The sequence below is a fragment of the Ceratosolen solmsi genome, unplaced genomic scaffold, assembly GCF_000503995.2.
Source record: "Ceratosolen solmsi marchali unplaced genomic scaffold, CerSol_1.0 scaffold6, whole genome shotgun sequence".
NCBI lineage: Eukaryota > Metazoa > Arthropoda > Insecta > Hymenoptera > Agaonidae > Ceratosolen > Ceratosolen solmsi.
This window is the reverse complement of record NW_011948414.1, coordinates 7,860,297-7,878,710: the sequence shown is the minus strand read 5'-3', so window position 1 is coordinate 7,878,710 and position 18,414 is coordinate 7,860,297. Positions and strand designations below refer to the sequence as shown.

General features: G+C 33.0%; 2 protein-coding genes across 2 annotated transcripts in view; one reads left to right on the top strand and one right to left on the bottom strand.

Annotated features, from left to right (window-relative positions):
- RnrS (ribonucleoside-diphosphate reductase subunit M2) overlaps positions 1 to 4,010 on the bottom strand; it is a 4,657-nt gene extending 647 nt beyond the window's left edge. Inside the window, 6 exon segments of the mRNA XM_011506804.1 lie at positions 2 to 48; positions 168 to 396; positions 502 to 737; positions 835 to 1,029; positions 1,117 to 1,179; positions 3,898 to 4,010. Of these exon segments, the coding sequence (XP_011505106.1) occupies positions 2 to 48; positions 168 to 396; positions 502 to 737; positions 835 to 1,029; positions 1,117 to 1,179; positions 3,898 to 3,972 (845 nt within the window). The 5' untranslated portion in view covers positions 3,973 to 4,010.
- A 6,386-nt stretch (positions 4,011 to 10,396) lies between these two features.
- Positions 10,397 to 13,028, top strand: wap (DDB1 and CUL4 associated factor wap). Its single transcript, XM_011506802.1, has 4 exons — positions 10,397 to 10,649; positions 11,146 to 11,408; positions 12,054 to 12,343; positions 12,691 to 13,028. The coding sequence occupies exons 1-4, from the start codon at positions 10,397 to 10,399 to the stop codon at positions 12,923 to 12,925; spliced, it is 1,041 nt and encodes a 346-aa protein (XP_011505104.1). The 3' UTR covers positions 12,926 to 13,028.
- The last annotated feature ends 5,386 nt before the right edge of the window (positions 13,029 to 18,414 follow it).

Below are 18,414 nucleotides of genomic sequence, written 5' to 3'. Positions count from 1 at the left end.
TTGAACAATATGCTTGAACATCAAGCACGCAAAGTCGCAATGTAGTCCCTGCAATGATCAATTGATAGCGATTAATAAATCATTGCTAGATGAATTATCATCGATTCATTCAATTGTTTCAGTCGCCCAAGAGAATGGAAGGAGACATTGAAACGAATAATAATTACTTCGTCCCGCGAAATCAGTTCATTACTGAATGTCAGTCCAGGCATTAGTCCTCTCTTTTTCAGCCAGAATATGGCAGCGAAACTGCCACTGAAGAAGATTCCCTCGACCGCAGCAAAGGCAATTACGCGCTCGGCAAACGTAGCACTCTCGTGGTTAATCCAGTTCAAAGCCCAATTAGCTTTTTTAGCTACGCAGGGCAGTGTTTCGATGGCGTTGAATAGGAATTGTCTAGAATGTGAGTATTCCTTTCGATTAGCATGCAAGTTTGCAAATGGATAATAATTATAAGTGAGAAGAGAAAAGTGTAGGGATGGATATTGTGGGTCTATGTACCTTTCGGATGGCTCGGTTATGTAAGTGTCGATGAGTAGGGAATACATTTCGGAATGAACATTTTCCATCGCCACTTGGAAGCCATAGAAGCATCGAGCCTCTGTGATCTGGACTTCCTGGCTGAAGCGCTCGACGAGATTCTCATTCACAATACCATCGGATGCGGCGAAGAAAGCAAGAACGTGGGAGATAAAATGCTTCTCTTTCTCGTTTAATTGTTGCCAATCGGATATGTCCTAGAAAAGAACCATAAGAGCCATAAAATCACTTAACGCAGGTATGAAGGAAATGCAAATGAAATGGAAATTAATCGTTGTCACACGAATCATTTACTTTGGAGAGATCGACCTCCTCTACCGTCCAAAACGATGCCTCCGCCTTTTTGTACATCTGCCAAATATCGGGCCATTGAATTGGAAAGACCACAAAACGTCCAGGATTTTCTTTTAAAAGAGGCTCCAATTGGGGATCAAAAGTCAAGGGGCTCTCTTTCAAATCAATTTTCTTTGCAGCTTTACTCGTATCGTTCTACAAGCAAGTAATCATTACTTTATACAAGGGGAGTAAACGATGGGAGCGGTTGGTTAATATAATTGGTATTTGTTTCCATCTTACGGTAGGTTTCATTCCATTCTGATAAGAAATTGTCTGAGTTAGGTATTGCTTTTTTGGAGACAACTGAAAATAAGTAAAATATATAAATTAATTATATATACTTAGACTTGGACATAAAAGTATTATATTCGCACATTGTTGTAAGATCGAAATCGACTTTGATTTCTATTGTAAGTTAACCTTATAAAAGAATGGTTAGTTAACCTTACAGCTTTTTAATTTACTGGCTGGACGAAAGCATCCAACGCTCGTTCCTTTCGCTAAGTCTATTGTAAATACTCACTGTACATGCACGGTTTGTCATTTTAAGATGCTCTCTACGATAATAGTTAATTTTAGAATAGTCATCGCTCTTCCTTGTTAAATCTATCAAAATGATATTTTACTAAGCTCACTGTTCTCATATTACGGGCTTAACGATAAACTTGTTTATGCAAACCAGAACATTCATTGGCAGATACAATTGCTTATACATTCTCATTCCTATAACAAGACACCAGAAATTTTAACTCGAAAACAATCCCTTATTTTATAAACTTTGTTATCACCAAGTCTTAACTAAAAAATAAATAATAATACATCTTTATCTCTAGAGGGAAGATATTGGCTTTATTTAGCAAGCGTAATTGAATTTGTTTTTTTTTTGTGCAAACGAATAAAAATTTGTAGCAACTATCCTTTAATCGTGTCAATGTGCAAAACATGCACAAGCATTTTAAGAAAAAGAGCCACCTATTTAATGAATTTTATCCATTCTTAATATTACCATAACTACTGCTTGTATTACTTTCATTTCAACCGCGACTTTTTTTTTTTTTTCTCTCTCTCTCTCTCTCTCTCTCTCTCTCTCTCTGTCTCTGTTTTTATTATTTTTTTCTTTTTCCCCCAATAGACGTGTTGCGATCCGGCCGGCAAGTTGGTTAACATAAATAATTCATAAGTTTTCACAAAGTTATTGTTTCATGTTCGAACGTATTTTCCGCTCAGAATGTTTAATCAATTTGATCAAGCCGGGGGAGGACAAATTTCTTTTAAATTAATAATTGTAAACAATAATTCGACTACTTTACGAATGTCTACACAACAAACCTTGTTTAACCACGTGGATTAGATGTTACATTTATTTCGTTATGAAAATGCTGATTCGTATTGTGCTTATATTGCAATGCAAAGGCGTTTAACGTTAACATTTTAACGTTAAATACCTTCTTTTCTTTTTTTTTTTTTCTTTTTTTTTTTTCACCGTTGCCATTGTACATTGAAAATTTCCTGCAAGACAAAAATTTGCTAATAATGAAATAATAATAATAATAATAATAATAATAATAATAATACCGGAGAGGGCTGTAATCGGATAATTTTGCGATTCTCATCGAACATGAGAAAACAGTCATTGGCAAAGGAAAACGATGCAATACGTTAATTAATATTTCTTTCCAAAAAGAAAAGGATCGAAAAATGCTATTGGAAGAAATATATATATATATATATATATATATATATATATGGTCGCCTCGGTAAAGCATATTTTAAATAGCGATTTTAGCCTATTATGCTTGTTATATCGTTGTTAATCGTAATTAAATTTATCAGCGGTCACGCAGCCATTTCTCCTTACTTATTGCTGAATTAATTTAATTTAAAGCAGCACGACGACAGTTGCTTAAAACTTGCAACACAATGCAACGCTCGAGAAATGCTCGATGCTTTATAATGAACCTAAAAGCCACAAACGTCCCCATCGGTATACTAAAAAATGCCACATTTATAAGTCAAATGTCGTGTTTCGCTGCTTACAGGACTCGCTCGCGCTCTATTTTCAATGAAAAGTATCCTAAAGGCTAAATAAATGGCTAAAGGATCGCTTGACAAACGCATTCGTTATCGCGAAATACCTTAAGTCTTCTCATACAATCAAACATCCGAGCGTCGCAGCGATGCAACTACGCACACATCCCAATCACCATTCGAAGCGGCTAAAAGCGTTTCCCGCGCTTTTTATCATTTAGGCGGGCTGTTGCGCGCGAAAGCCCAAGATGCCACAATGTCGCCGCAAGAATTTATTGGATGGTATTATTACTTTGGGCGGCGAGGATCGTTTCCCAATTTTTTGTCTCTTACACGGTAATCGGCCAGCAGCGTTCGACTAATCAATTAATTAATGGCTTTTATCGAATGTAAATAATTGGGGAGGGGGTGGGTGGAGGAGGATGAGGAGGAGGAGGAGGAGCAGCGAGGGCACGTATTACCACGATGGCCAAAAGCTATTGGATTTTTTATATTTTTAGTCGCTCGCGAATGACGCTGTTGGCTCTTTTGGATAGAATTATAATTGCAAACGATAATTCGACGAAGGCTGGTTAAAAGTAAAAGAAGAAGAAGAAGAAAAAGGCAAAATAGCAGGACAATATAAACGCTAGAAAGAAAGTACAAGGTGCAATAAATAATTCAAAACGAGTAAATATTAAAAGAACAAACATCTTTCGTGAGACTGTTGCTGAGGGATTGGGAGGGAGGGAGGGAGGGAGGGAGTGTGTGTGTGTGAGAGAGAGAGAGAGGACAGTTAATTTGACATATATGTTAATTCAAAATCTGCATAGTTTGAATGAATATTTTAGGGGACAATTTTCGGGGTTGGATTGGTGGTTATTAAGTACTAAAAGGACGGCCGAATGAGCTGGACGACGAGGACGAGGGCGCGTAATTAATAATCGCATCGCGTTCATAAAGCAAAAGAGTCGGCGGAGTAGTCGAGCGGAGGACGTAGATTAAGAAACTTACGTTATTGCTCTTGAGGGAGACGGCCTCGAGGCTCTGTCGTAACACGTTCTCCTTTGTCGATATCTTCAGTGCCATGATTTTTGGACGAACCTATGCGCTCTTGCTCCGGCGATTGCTCCGGCGATTGATCCGGCGATTGCTCCAACGATCGTCGAGGTTAATCGTCCCGTGAGTGGAGGGGAGCCAAGACGAGGAACACGTGGGCGGAAGAAGGTTGGCGAGCCTCGGGGCGAGTTGGCGAGCGAAGTGAGAGACTCGGAACGGAGGAAGAAGTTGTTGCCATATGGTATACTCGTTGCCGCTCGCCCCTCTCTATTGTCTGGGCCGAACAGCTGATGCGAGTTGTCCTCGTCGAAGCGGCGGCCAGCCAATGGCGAACATACGGTTTGCCGCCAAAAGTAACTCGGAGGAGCGGGATCGACCCGGCTGTTTGGCCGTTGGCCGGCCTCGGGGTTGCGTGGGAAGCGCGGCGCTATCCCGGTTGACGACGGGCGGGATGAGCTGGAGGGGACGAGAGAGCGAGTGTGTGGGGGTGTGAGCGGGAGGGGGGGGTGGCCTGGCGATACGGGGACCGACGGTTTTGCGGCCGAATTCGTATGCGCGCGGTCGAGCTTTGCCTGGCCGCTGGTCGAGCTTTTCTACTTGCGGTCACGACAACGACATTTTGGCGGCTCTTTCACGCGCCAAATCGCGTGACGCTGAATGACGCGTCATATAACCGTCGGCGCCTACGTAGCTGTGTACGGACGCTATGGCTGCGTAGACAGGAGCACGAGGCCAAGGCGCGACTTTCATTCGCGCTATGATGACGTGATGAGAATTGGTTCATTGTTTTAACATTGCTTAAATTGTAGATTAGAGGAGGAGGAGAAGGAGGAGGAGGAGGAGGTGGAGGAGGAGGAGAATTACTCTTTCCATAATAAGGGAGAATAGTTACGGATTTTTTATGAGTGGGTGGGCGGGGGGGGGGGGAAGATGGTATTTGACCGGTCACTTTTTTCCCGTTAAATGCGATTAGTAGGGAAGGTATGGCGAGGAAAATGAAAAGGTAGTAGTAACGTTTGCAGAGGGAATACTAGTTGCCATCTAGCGATTTACGCGACAATTCGCGATGATTTATTCACGTACGATCGATCCCGAGAATATCTTTTAATAAATCGAGAGATCATCTTGGAATGATAGATAGATTTAGGAGGTAAAGTTACGAATGATTTCTAAACTGTCAAGTTTTCATCAGTCCCCATATATTGTTTCACATTCATATGGGAATAATACTCATTCTCTAATAATATAAAATACGAGTAAATAAAAAGAAAAATTTCCTATATATATATATATATATATATATATATATATATGTATATATGTGATTAGTTGCTTCATTATCCGATTAATGCAAGCCACTTACAGCTCAATCACGTGTTAAATCGTTTTAAATAACTAATAAATCGTCGGGCAATTCGAGCGCTTTTTATTATTTTGCCATCTAAACGAGATACATCATTGCGTTATTTAATATAATCTCTTATATCGCGTATGAGGTTAATATTTATTTAGCGTTCGCATTAGCACACACTGGCAAGTGTCCCAAGACACGTGACGATGACAAATCGGAGCAGCTCATTAATCCCCCCCCCCCCCCCACCCCCCAAACACCGAAAGAAACATCCTTATGTTCCAATTGAACTTATTTCCCTATTCGTCGTGTCCTACCTGTTGCTCACCATTTGCCAATCTACATTGATTATTCGTACTTCGATAGAGATGAACATTGCTAAAATATCGTTACAGCATTTATCACGATTGTTTGCGTAAGAGTGTTGCGTCCTGTGCCGTATAAGTTTAAATATTTAATAAAACGTTCGCAACGCTCGCGTTGATAACATTGTGGAAAATATTTTTTTATCGCTCTATTTCAAAATAAACGTATCACCTTATGAAATGCTAAAGATACGGCATAAAATGCTTTGGTTGGCTTTTAATTTCGTCGTCTCTGACTTATCGTATTCAATTTGCGGAATTAATTGTACTGAAAATATTGAATTACCATGATTATCCAAGCGAGCTTGGAGTAATTAAATAATGCGCGGGATACAGCAAATTATCTCATTTGCTTGTATTTGCGCAATGGCTGTAAGAAGAGATGGATTTCACTTTAATGTCTTGTGTGAAACGCTGGAAAATATTTTATCTAAATGAAAGGAGGAAGAATTTGTAATGTTTGCGCAACAACGAGCTTTTTCCAAATTCCACCTAATTAAAAGTATTTTTGAAAATTACCATTCTTTTCTCTCTTTTTTAAAATTTTTTTAAATATTTTTTTCTTATTATTTTTGTTTTTCATTTCTTTTATTCGAAATTTTACATACTTCTGATGTATTAATCGAAAAGCACATATTTAATATTTATTTGTTGTTTAGCGTTATTCGTAAATTAAAATACATCGATGACGCCAATCATGTAATTCAAAGAGCAGTGAATTTTTTTTATTTATTTATTTATTTATTTATTTATTTATTTTTTTATTTATTTATTTATTTTTTTATTTATTTATTTATTTTTTTATTTATTTATTTATTTTTTTTTTTTTTGATCATTCAATAAACGTTAATAATTAATTACCAATGGCGTTAATCGTAATAAATAAATCTTTCAAACACTTATTGGCTTTTCTAACATCAACGTTCTTCGAAGTTAAAAACGCCGTTGGAAAACTCGCGAGTTAAGGTCGAGTGCAGTGAATAAAATGTGATAGCTAGGCAAATATTTCACGAGATACAAGAAGAAATTCGATTCCTCATTAAGATTATAATTTCACACTAAGTCTCATTGGTCACTTGATTAACTTGATTAATGGAAATCGAAGTGAATAAATTTACTGATTAAGTTGGAAGAAACAACAATAAAGGTGAAGAAAAATCCAAAAAAGATGAAAATACATTTCAAGCCTGACCATCAAAATTCATACGACAATAGTTTTATCTTTTTGTAAAATTAGAATTTATATTTATATTATCGTGATCAATATGATTTATCTACTGAATGAGTAAAAAAATAATAAAGTTTTTCCTAATTAAGGCTGGCGACCGAGCAAGCAACCATGGAGTGCTTTTATCCTAATAAATAATATAATAGTTCGATCGTATGGTCATTGTTTCGATGAAATAGTATTTGTCGGAGTGTCGTAGCCTTGGTATCGGTAAAATTGAAGTGACGGAAGCAAGAAATAAAGGCTCGAGCGCATCTTTACGCTATTGTTATTGCCAGCCGAATCTCAAATCAAACGGCTAGAAAATGAATCGTATCCAGTAGTATAGTAGTAATAGTAGTAGTAGTAGTAGTAGTAGTAGTAGTAGTAGTAGTAGTAGTAGTAGTAGTAGTAGTAGTAGTAGTAGTAGTAGTAGTAGTAGTAGTAGTAGTAGTAGTAGTAGTAGTAGTAGTAGTAGTAGTAGTAGTAGTAGTAGTAGTAGTAGTAGTAGTAGTAGTAGTAGTAGTAGTAGTAGTAGTAGTAGTAGTAGTAGTAGTAGTAGTAGTAGTAGTAGTAGTAGTAGTAGTAGTAGTAGTAGTAGTAGTAGTAGTAGTAGTAGTAGTAGTAGTAGTAGTAGTAGTAGTAGTAGTAGTAGTAGTAGTAGTAGTAGTAGTAGTAGTAGTAGTAGTAGTAGTAGTAGTAGTAGTAGTAGTAGTAGTAGTAGTAGTAGTAGTAGTAGTAGTAGTAGTAGTAGTAGTAGTAGTAGTAGTAGTAGTAGTAGTAGTAGTAGTAGTAGTAGTAGTAGTAGTAGTAGTAGTAGTAGTAGTAGTAGTAGTAGTAGTAGTAGTAGTAGTAGTAGTAGTAGTAGTAGTAGTAGTAGTAGTAGTAGTAGTAGTAGTAGTAGTAGTAGTAGTAGTAGTAGTAGTAGTAGTAGTAGTAGTAGTAGTAGTAGTAGTAGTAGTAGTAGTAGTAGTAGTAGTAGTAGTAGTAGTAGTAGTAGTAGTAGTAGTAGTAGTAGTAGTAGTAGTAGTAGTAGTAGTAGTAGTAGTAGTAGTAGTAGTAGTAGTAGTAGTAGTAGTAGTAGTAGTAGTAGTAGTAGTAGTAGTAGTAGTAGTAGTAGTAGTAGTAGTAGTAGTAGTAGTAGTAGTAGTTGATGTTAATAAATTTGACTCGAATCTATCGAAAAATACAATTTTTATTGCTATTTTTATCGTTATTATGCCGAATACGGGTAGCAGGATCGATTGATTCATAGGATACGAGATATGAGATACGGGCGATGGTTATTCAAGGATTCGTGCTCTCGCCTCGCAAACATTTAAAACGAAGTATCGACGCGGGTCGTAGGCATTGTAGAGTTTATTGTGAATAGGCCTTTGTGACGCGAGGGAGCTTCGCGCAATTTAGAAAGAAGTGAAAATCTTTTCTAGTCTAACGACCGGATGGATTTCACGGGGTTCTCAAGGTCGCTGCTCTTTTGCATAAAAGCCGTTGCTCAAAAGCTGAATAGCTTATAAATCGTCGATGTTGGCCGAGAATTAGCTAGTTAGCGGCACTGTGCAGCATTGTCTTTCAGACATTTGGGGAAGCCTTTCTCTCTCAAGCGTACGACTGAAATTTTATAAAAAAAAAACAAACAAAAACAAACAAACAAACAAACAAACAAAAAAAAACAATAATTGACTATCGCAATTACAATACATTTCTGTATTTCAGATACAAGATGTCTAAGATTTTTGCATTCAAGTTGATTATTTATCGTTTATATTCTTTTAGTTTGTATGAAAAAATAAGAGGAAGAAAATAATAATAATAATAGTAACGATAACAATATGCTACAGCGTCGAACGAAATTTATATAAACTTGTATAAATTTTAGTTCGTGAATTAATTCAGCGATTAATAATAGGGTTTATATAACATAAGCGTTATATTCATAAATTCAATCGCACGTGCAACGTTAAATTTGATAACTTTTACGTAAGTGTAAATAGGTAGTTAATAATTTATCGTTACAGTTGTACAATGTAACGATCATTTAAATACAAAGAACATTTTTATTATTTGTGTTTTCATAAAAAAAAAATTTCATAAAAAAGTTTTCATAGAAAAAATTAAGTATGTTAATATATATATATATATATATATATATATATATGATTTTCACTGATAATTTGAATTTAAAATTTATACAATTTACGCAATTGCAAATATTCTATACTGTTTGACGCTTGTCAATTAGAAAGAAATCTTCAAATTTTTATTCGTGCCCATTAAATTAAATGCGTTTGTTCATTTAGTGGCCGATAATTAATTTGAAAAAAGATCCATAAAATTATAAGAGAATGTGAAACATTGTTTTCCAAATAAAGAATTAGTATGAAAAATAGTACGAAAGCGTTTGAAGTTAATGATAAAAGTTGTTGAAAAAAAGAAAAAAAATGACGAGTAAATGATAAATTATTCTCTTGGTAAAACAAAGTAATAATTTTTTAATAATAAAAAAATAAAAAGTTTCCAATGGTTTTTCAGGTAAGTCTCATATCAATGACCGAGTGCTTATTTTATATCATTCGGTATATATATAAATAGCGAATATATAAAAACAGCTATAATTAATGTAATGTTATTTTAGCGAATAGAAGTAGAAATTTTTTAATAATTCGTCAAAGAATGTAAGGCCTACGATAGACTGGAAGTATTTATTTATTAAAAAATGGCAGATCTAATGATTATTTGGTCAAATATATAAAAAAAAAAAAAAAAAAAAAAAACAACGTAGTTCTACATTTTCAACTACATTTTATTACACATTATTGTTATAATTAGGTATCGTATATTGTCATTGAAATTTAATGAAAAGAGTAAAGAGAAATGCGCACGTATAACAACGCAATGTCCTTGTTTTCGTTTTTGTTGCTTGCATTTATCGATATAAATGTTAAATTTTATAACTAATCAGCCTAACATGATTAATTAATCATGCCAAATAGCGAATGTGTTGCAATTTTACTATATGTAATAATTTATATAATTTATATAATCCTCACACATGCATTTATATATATATATATATATATATGCATATGTATATATATATATATGTATATACACAGGCTAAATAGTTCCAATAATTGCGTCGTAGAGGGGGGCGCTTTTTTTTTATCGAGTCGGCTTCGTTATTTTTTTTTTTGGGAATAGTGCATAGTTGCATTGTTTAAAAATTGAAAATAGTTGAAAATTTCTTTAATTAAAGAAATAAGAAAAATAAGTCGATGAAGTCAATAAAGGAATACTTTCGTAACTATGTTTGCGACTTCAAAGCATATGTGCTTTCTTCTCTTAATATCTTAGGTTAGGTATTGATGTATATATGGGGTCAATCTAAATTTTATGCTTCAACACTTGATAATTAAATTACTTTAATCCGTAAGTATTCGACATAATTTACCGATGAATTTTTAATTTCTCTTCCTATTGATATTTTCACTCACTTTTAATGCTAATAATCGGCTATTTTCGTACAGAGTCATGGCTCTTCACAGTGGACCTCCAAAGAGGAAAGAAATTTACAAATACGAGGCCCCATGGCCTCTTTACAGTATGAATTGGTCGGTAAGGCCTGACAAAAGGTTTCGACTTGCTTTGGGAAGTTTTGTCGAGGAGTATAATAACAAAGTACAGATAGTTTCGCTCGACGAAGAAACGTCTGAATTTATAGCTAAGAGTACTTTTGATCATCCATATCCAACGACTAAAATAATGTGGATTCCAGATAGTAAAGGTATATTTAAAAGTAATATAGAGTTATCCAGTTCGATTCATGCAAATTCATTTCAAGCGATAGCAATGACTTGATTTTGAATGAAATATAATTTCATACGAATTGTGAAAGTAGCGTGGATCTTTGCATGAAAAGAATAAAATTATAAAGTAAGATGTACGTTATATAATGAAGGTAATTTAATGGAATAATCTACTAAGCAAGGATAGAAATTGATATAAAATTCATTATTAATTTAAATGAAATTATTTCTCATAAATCTATGTTCATAGATGCAATTTAGGTAATATCTCAATAATTATCCAATTATACTTATTATATTAATATAATAACAATTTCATGCATACAAAGTACATTTAATTGTATTATATTGTAAAATTTCTCATTTTCTATAATTAAAACGTCAAAATTTTGTCTAATAAATATTTTCATTGTGTAGGGTATTATAAACATTATGTAATCATTCGAAATAATATGCAAAAACTTTTTCTTGTAGGATTATTTCCAGATTTGTTAGCCACATCGGGTGATTATCTTAGAGTGTGGCGAGCGAGCGAGCCAGAAACTCGAATGGAGTGTGTTTTAAACAATAATAAAAATTCGGATTTTTGCGCACCTCTAACCTCCTTTGATTGGAACGAAGTCGACCCAAATCTTATCGGTACATCTAGTATCGATACCACATGCACAATTTGGGGTCTAGAAACTGGCCAAGTCATGGGTCGGGTAAATTTAGTGACAGGACATGTAAAAACGCAGGTGACAATTTTATATATACAAATAAAGTTATACACCGTTTCGATTAGTATTATTTGTACATTGAGTATTATCGCATTCTTACGTAATCACTATTGTTGTTGTCTATTCACTCGTCGATTTGGCCTTTGATCATACTTGCATGCAAATCGTATATTAACGTTACCTCATATATTTTATATATTATGTAATTAGTTTTGCGTGACATTATATACACAGCGTGCTAACAAAATCCTTTAAACATTAAATGTTTTTAATGTAAATAACGTTGGATAAAATGGAGTGAGTAATTTTCAGGCTTCAACATAAAACTAAAACTTACTCTTTTATTTGTAAAATTGATTGTAAAGTAATATACAGAGGCAAGGTAATAAAATGTTTTGAAAAATTTCTTTTGTTACGGTATTGTATTTGCCATAGGATCCGCCAATTTCCAATAACCAGTACTTAAGTTTAATTGTAAAATGTTATTTAAATTCACATTATAAAACGCTGCATTACCAATTCATTCCAACCACATTACATCCAGTTAATTCAACGAATGGTCGTTATAATTATGGTAAAATAGCCAAAATAGTTAATTAAGTTTGGCCCGTCCAGTTCGCCAATTCATCAAATAACGAAGTTACTTTTATCTTATGAATTCAGCTCATAGCTCATGACAAGGAGGTCTACGACATCGCATTCAGTAGAGCTGGAGGAGGTAGGGACATGTTTGCTTCGGTAGGGGCGGACGGTTCGGTGCGCATGTTCGATCTTCGGCATCTCGAGCACTCGACCATCATCTACGAAGACCCACAACACACGCCCTTGTTGAGGTTAGCTTGGAACAAGCAGGACCCCAACTATTTGGCAACCGTGGCCATGGACGCCTGCGAAGTCATTATCCTGGATGTGAGAGTGCCGTGTACACCTGTTGCTAGATTGAACAATCATAGGTGAGAGTGACGAGGGTGCACGAAAGTTTCTTGAGGATTGGTAAATTTTCGAAGCGATCCTAGATAATTATTTACGAATGACTCGATTAACTAACGATGTCCTTTAGATTATAAATGTACTATGCTTGCCCGTTAGTGGCTTGGGAAATTAATGTTTATCATCGATATTTGTGTATTATTCGTTTATCGTTAAATACATGGTCGGTAAAATTAAGGCTCAGCGTGAATAATAATTAACGACGGTTTAGGATAAGAGTCGTCGTGGGCAATGTCAGATTTAATTAAAATTCTTGTGGTAGGCACCGACTAACGTTAACGATAGTGGATGTCTTATTTATTATCTGCAGGGCGAGTGTAAATGGAATTGCGTGGGCGCCTCATTCATCGTGTCATATCTGCACCGCCGGTGACGATCATCAGGCCCTTATTTGGGACATCCAGCAGATGCCGAGAGCCATCGAGGACCCGATACTTGCCTACACCGCTGCCGAGGGTGAGGTTAATCAGATTCAATGGGGCGCTACTCAGCCGGATTGGATAGCTATTTGTTATAACAAAGCCGCCGAGATCTTACGAGTGTAAATTCGTGCATCTCGTTTTCATCTCTGTACTACTACTGCGTGTGGTGTGACCGTTAGCCATCATCATCATCATCATCATCATCATCATCATCATCATCATCATCAACCTCTACGTCATAATCGTCATAATCGTCATCATCGTCATCATCATCGTCATTATTATTATTATTATTTAATTTTAGATTTTTCTCATTACTCTTTTTGTTCCGAATGCTCGCTTGATTGTGACCTACATTACCGACTAGGTAATGCATAAACTATTGGCGTTTTATTTTCGATTGGCTTAATATTCCTTCGATTTTTATCGATTACGAATTGTTGTTCGCCGGGAAAAAGTTGTACTCTCGTTTATGTTGAAATGATATATTAATTTATGAAAATTCTCCCTTGATTTCTAATTGATTAAAAATTTGGTAGAAATTGTTTTTAGTATTAACGATGTGTATGAGTATTAGATTACTAAATTATCCAAGTATTTTTTACGAGCCTTACACTAAATAATTGATTTTTATGTAATTGTACGAGATATACAAGACAAGTCGGTTTGACAGCTCGAGTTATTTAGAAGTCAATTTGACAGATGCGAAATAATTTTATCCATGCTTATAGTGGATGTAGTCGAACCCATAACGATACATTATTTACTACACGGCCAACAAAATATTATTTTAATAAATATATATCTTACATTATAAGAAATTTTCGTATCTTAAAAACAATGATGATGATAATAATAATAATAAAAAAAAAATAAATAAAAAAAAAAATAAATTATAATAATAATAATAATAATAATAATAATAATAATAATAATAATAATAATAATGAATAGCTCATAATAAATAATTGTAAAATGGTAGTGTTTTAGTAGTCCAGTGTTGTAGTAATGTTGATACAACTAGTTATTGTTTTTATTGAAGAGATAAAAAGAAATTGTAATCGATGAGGTAATGAAGTACGATATGAAAGAAAATGGAAATTATAGAGAGATAATTTTTTATCGTAATAAGCAACAAGAGCCTTGTTGGAAAATTATTTACATTATAATTTGAAATAAGTGAAACTTATTTTTGCACTTTTCATTTTACTTTTTTATTTACTTTTCATTTTTCTTTTTACTCAATTGTCCATTAGTAAATTAACTAAACACATTTGAGTTCTACATTAAGGATTGTTAATATGCAATGACTATCGACCTCTTATCATATCTTCAATGAAAATTACACGTTTTTTTTTTCTTTTTTTTTTTTACCGTGCGTAGCATATACATATGTGCAACAAATAGACTGACAATACATAGCAAGGTTCACCTCCGAAGGAATTTCGGAGTCTTGTCATGCGGATTTTGTTGTGCGTTAACTCACCAATCAAGCCGTTAAAGTTCAATTATGCATGAGTATAAATTTATTAATATTATCGACTGAATGATGTGACATGAAAAATTTTATTTTTTGTACGCGTGCGACTTTTGAATATGTGTAATAATTATTTGTGACAATTGTCAAGTTTTCGGTAATTGTATATCTATATTGGCTTTACGAAGACAATAATCCTTTTAATACGTGTACTTACATTCAATTTATTTTACATTATACATTGATTATACAAAGTCGTTGCAATGTTGTATAATAACTGCAAAAAGCTTAAAGATAGTGTGTCGGCAAAGTAGGACACGTTCACGTAATATGTATAAAGACTTGGGGAATAGAAATTTTACTTTGTTGATCTTTACTATCGTAAAGATAACAGAAACAATAAAAGAATTCATTTTACTAATTCATCATTCAGTGACTGATGCGACTTTTATATATATATATAAAAAAAAAAAAAAAAAAAAAAAAAAAAAAAAAACAAAAAAAAAAACAAAACAAGACAAAAAAGCAAAAAAAAAAAACAATGACGTATGTCAGGCAATGTAGAATTTTTGAAAGCTTTTATTTAATATGGCGTAAAAATCTTTTTAAAAAATGAAGTAAACAATATGTAGGCGTAGTATTTGACATGTATTGCGTTAAAACTTGAATGTATTGTACAGGCTCCGCGATTTATATATATATATATATCTTGTAAGATTATTAATTATACTTGCGTATTCGTACATATATACTAATGCGAGAGCAAAATAATGTAGCAGCAAACATATACTTTTAATTAAGAATATTCATGTAACACTGTGTAACCAGTCGTAATACAATTTTTCTTTTTTTTTTTATTTATTTATATTTTTTTTATACACACTCAAGGCGTATAAAAATATTTTATTTTATTTTATTTTGTCATTTATTTATTGTAAAAACAAAGACACTCGTTCAAAGCAAGTAAATAGCATTAGCTTTGAATAAAGTAAAAATTTACGAAAACTGCTTTACTAATTCAATAATCATTGAATTTTTCGTCCTATTTTATTTACGTTTATTCTAATAATTTCTTTTACCACTTAAGAATAAAAATACTTTTTTTTCTCGATCGATCGTTTTACATAGAAACGTTTTAATTTGTAAATTTTAACTGTAACAATAATATTGAAAAGAAGCAAAAAATTAATTCCTTTTTGATTGTTATTTATTGTAAATTATTTTGTCAGTTAAAATGAAAATACTCGACAACAGAAAATGTCAACATATCCTGGAGAGTGAAAAATGGCTATATTAAATTATTTGGAGACAGTCGCATTTCACAAATATAATTTACAAAGATTGAATGGGCGATTTATATGATATTTACAATAATGAGGCGCGTCAAGCATATAAATTAAAAAGAAAAGAAAAAAGAATAAAGATTAAGGGAATTTTTTTTTTAGTCAATATCGCGATGATACTCTCCGAACTGAAATACTTTGCCTTTTTCGTTTCAGAGAAATATGACAGTGAAATAAGAACGACGATTGCTTTCTTTAACCGATTGTTTTTATGAAATACACGTTAAATTTTTGCATAAATAAATATGAATGACACTCTGATACAGAGTTTTTCATTATCTGCCAGTTCGAAAACTCTATTACGAGTTGGCGCTGTTGAAAAGTACATTAAAAACTAAAATTCGAGTTTTTCAGTATGAAAAATTGATACTCTGATAGAGACTGAAGTTTTTTGTTTTGTTTTGTTTTTATTTATTTTATATTTATTACAAAAAATTATCAATACAATATATATATATATATATATATATATATATAAATATATAAGCTGTAGGCTCTCTGATATCGATGAAACATGCTGAAAAACTTGAATTGTTTCCATTTTCTTGAATAACGCTTCTGTGAATGAAACGTCTTAATCCTTTAAGCTCGAATCTATGTAATAATTGTGACTGCATTGACAAAATTATTGAGAAAATAAAGGAAACGTTATGATGATAATGTAAGTAAGAGTCCTCCTCGTCTTATTTTTCGTTGTTGAATGTTCAAAATTCCTTTCAATTACCGAGACTTAAAGGATTAATTTTTTCAAACGCGCCACGGTTAAACAAGTTTTGCGTAAGCAGTTAAGAAATTTAATGGGCAGACCTCTCAACTATACATATTAAAAATATATTTCATTAAAACTTAATAATGATATATCGTTATATTTATACGAAATCGCAACAAGTAGCGATTTCTAGAGAGCGACAGAACACGATTACAAAAGAAATTTCAAAGTAAAAATACAATTGTTTATCTAAACGTATTGGCAGCGTCGGTTTCACGCTTTTCTTTAAATTGCGCAAAATTTAATATCCGACAAGGCCATTCCGCGCTCTCTAAATTTGTATTTCTTTTTCTTTCTTTTTTCTTTTGTACTACTGGTCGTCAGCATTATTTTCATCGTCATGAAAAAGAAGATAAATAGATCTTACAACATACGATATTTTGGTATTTTCATTTCAAATTATTGCTTCATGTGTGCGCAGTGTATAATATAGCCACGCATATAGTTGAAAAACCGCAGGCAGTGAATATCGCATTTTCTTTTTTCTTCTTCTTTTTTTTTTTTTGTCGATTTATTTCGTAGAGAAGTTGCACCGAGAAGATAAGATCTATGGAAACATAAATTTGCATGCTGATGAATTTAGGCGCATACATGATATTTCTTAGAGATAAATTGAAAAAAGCCCGCGGCCTTAAAAACATTAAAATACAAATATTAATACAATCAAATTGACATTTTATGCAAAGCTGCATTATTTAAGATATTCGTGGACAAACTACTAATATTTTTAAGATGAATCGATTATTATTTTCATTAATAAATACAAAATTATAAAAAGAAGAAAAGAAAACAAATATATATATATATATATATATATTTTTTTTTTGTTTTGTTTTCTATCAGCGAGCATTATAATAATTTCTGTTAATGTCTACGGCTTTTGATTAAAATTCAATAGCTAATAATCGTGTTGGTGTTTTATAATTTATGCCGTTCGAATCGTTGAACAAATCGCGCTTACAATAAATTGGTCGGTCACAAAAAAATGTTCATTTTCCATTACAAAATTTAATAACTGATTTTTGACTAATCGTCAAAATACTTTTACATTCTGCGAAATTTGTAGACTAGTTATTGTTACAAGTGCATTAATTTAAATGCTTTTCTCTGATAATTGATAAAGTCCTTTAAAAACTTGTGCAATTGTCGTGAAAACAAGAGAAACATAAATTAACCGTTATTTTTAATTGTAATCAAATGTAAATAAATTTTTCTCATTCTGATCATTCTTATAATGTCATTTTATAAGCTTATAAGACTATCTACAATTAATATATAAATATATATTAAAAAAAAAAAAACAAAAAAAAAAAATTTCTCTCAAATAATTGTATATTTATAATTATATACTGTCATATATGAGTATTTACAATTAATTGGATAATTCGTTGAATGATGAAAATGTTTTATCACTGTAATAATTACATTTACGTAGAATCCATCCACATCATTTCTTTCATTCAATTTGCATTAAAAATTTCAAGAAATCGTTACACAGAAGTTTCATTGCACTCAAAACATCGAAGGCACAGCATTTAGCTGCAATCTAATCGATTAATGATAATTGTCAAAGCATCAATTAGCATTAATCGGTTCATTATCTTTACATCGAAGCAGTAAGTCGAGGGTATAAAAATCATTTCTGCACATACAACGTAACGATAAGGTATATATATGCATTTAACTATATGATAGGGTATCGGCGGGAGGTAATCGACGACCCCGATGATGTTTTTAAAATTCATGCCACGTTCTTTCAACGAGGAGGAGTAATCAAAATTCTTTTATTCGCAACGAGATAATAATCTTCGAATAGACGAATTAGGAAGTACTTCCTAATCCACTAGTTGGTTTTGCCAATTACCGTTGATATATGCTGAAATTCACTACTTACTTAAACTTATAGGCACGCGAAAGTGCGAAGAGTAGAAAAGTTTGCGAAAATGAAACGGTCGGGCCGATCCCGAGGCCTTTACCTCAATATCGTCCCTCCTAGCGTAAGTCAAATTTTCGTAGGAATAAG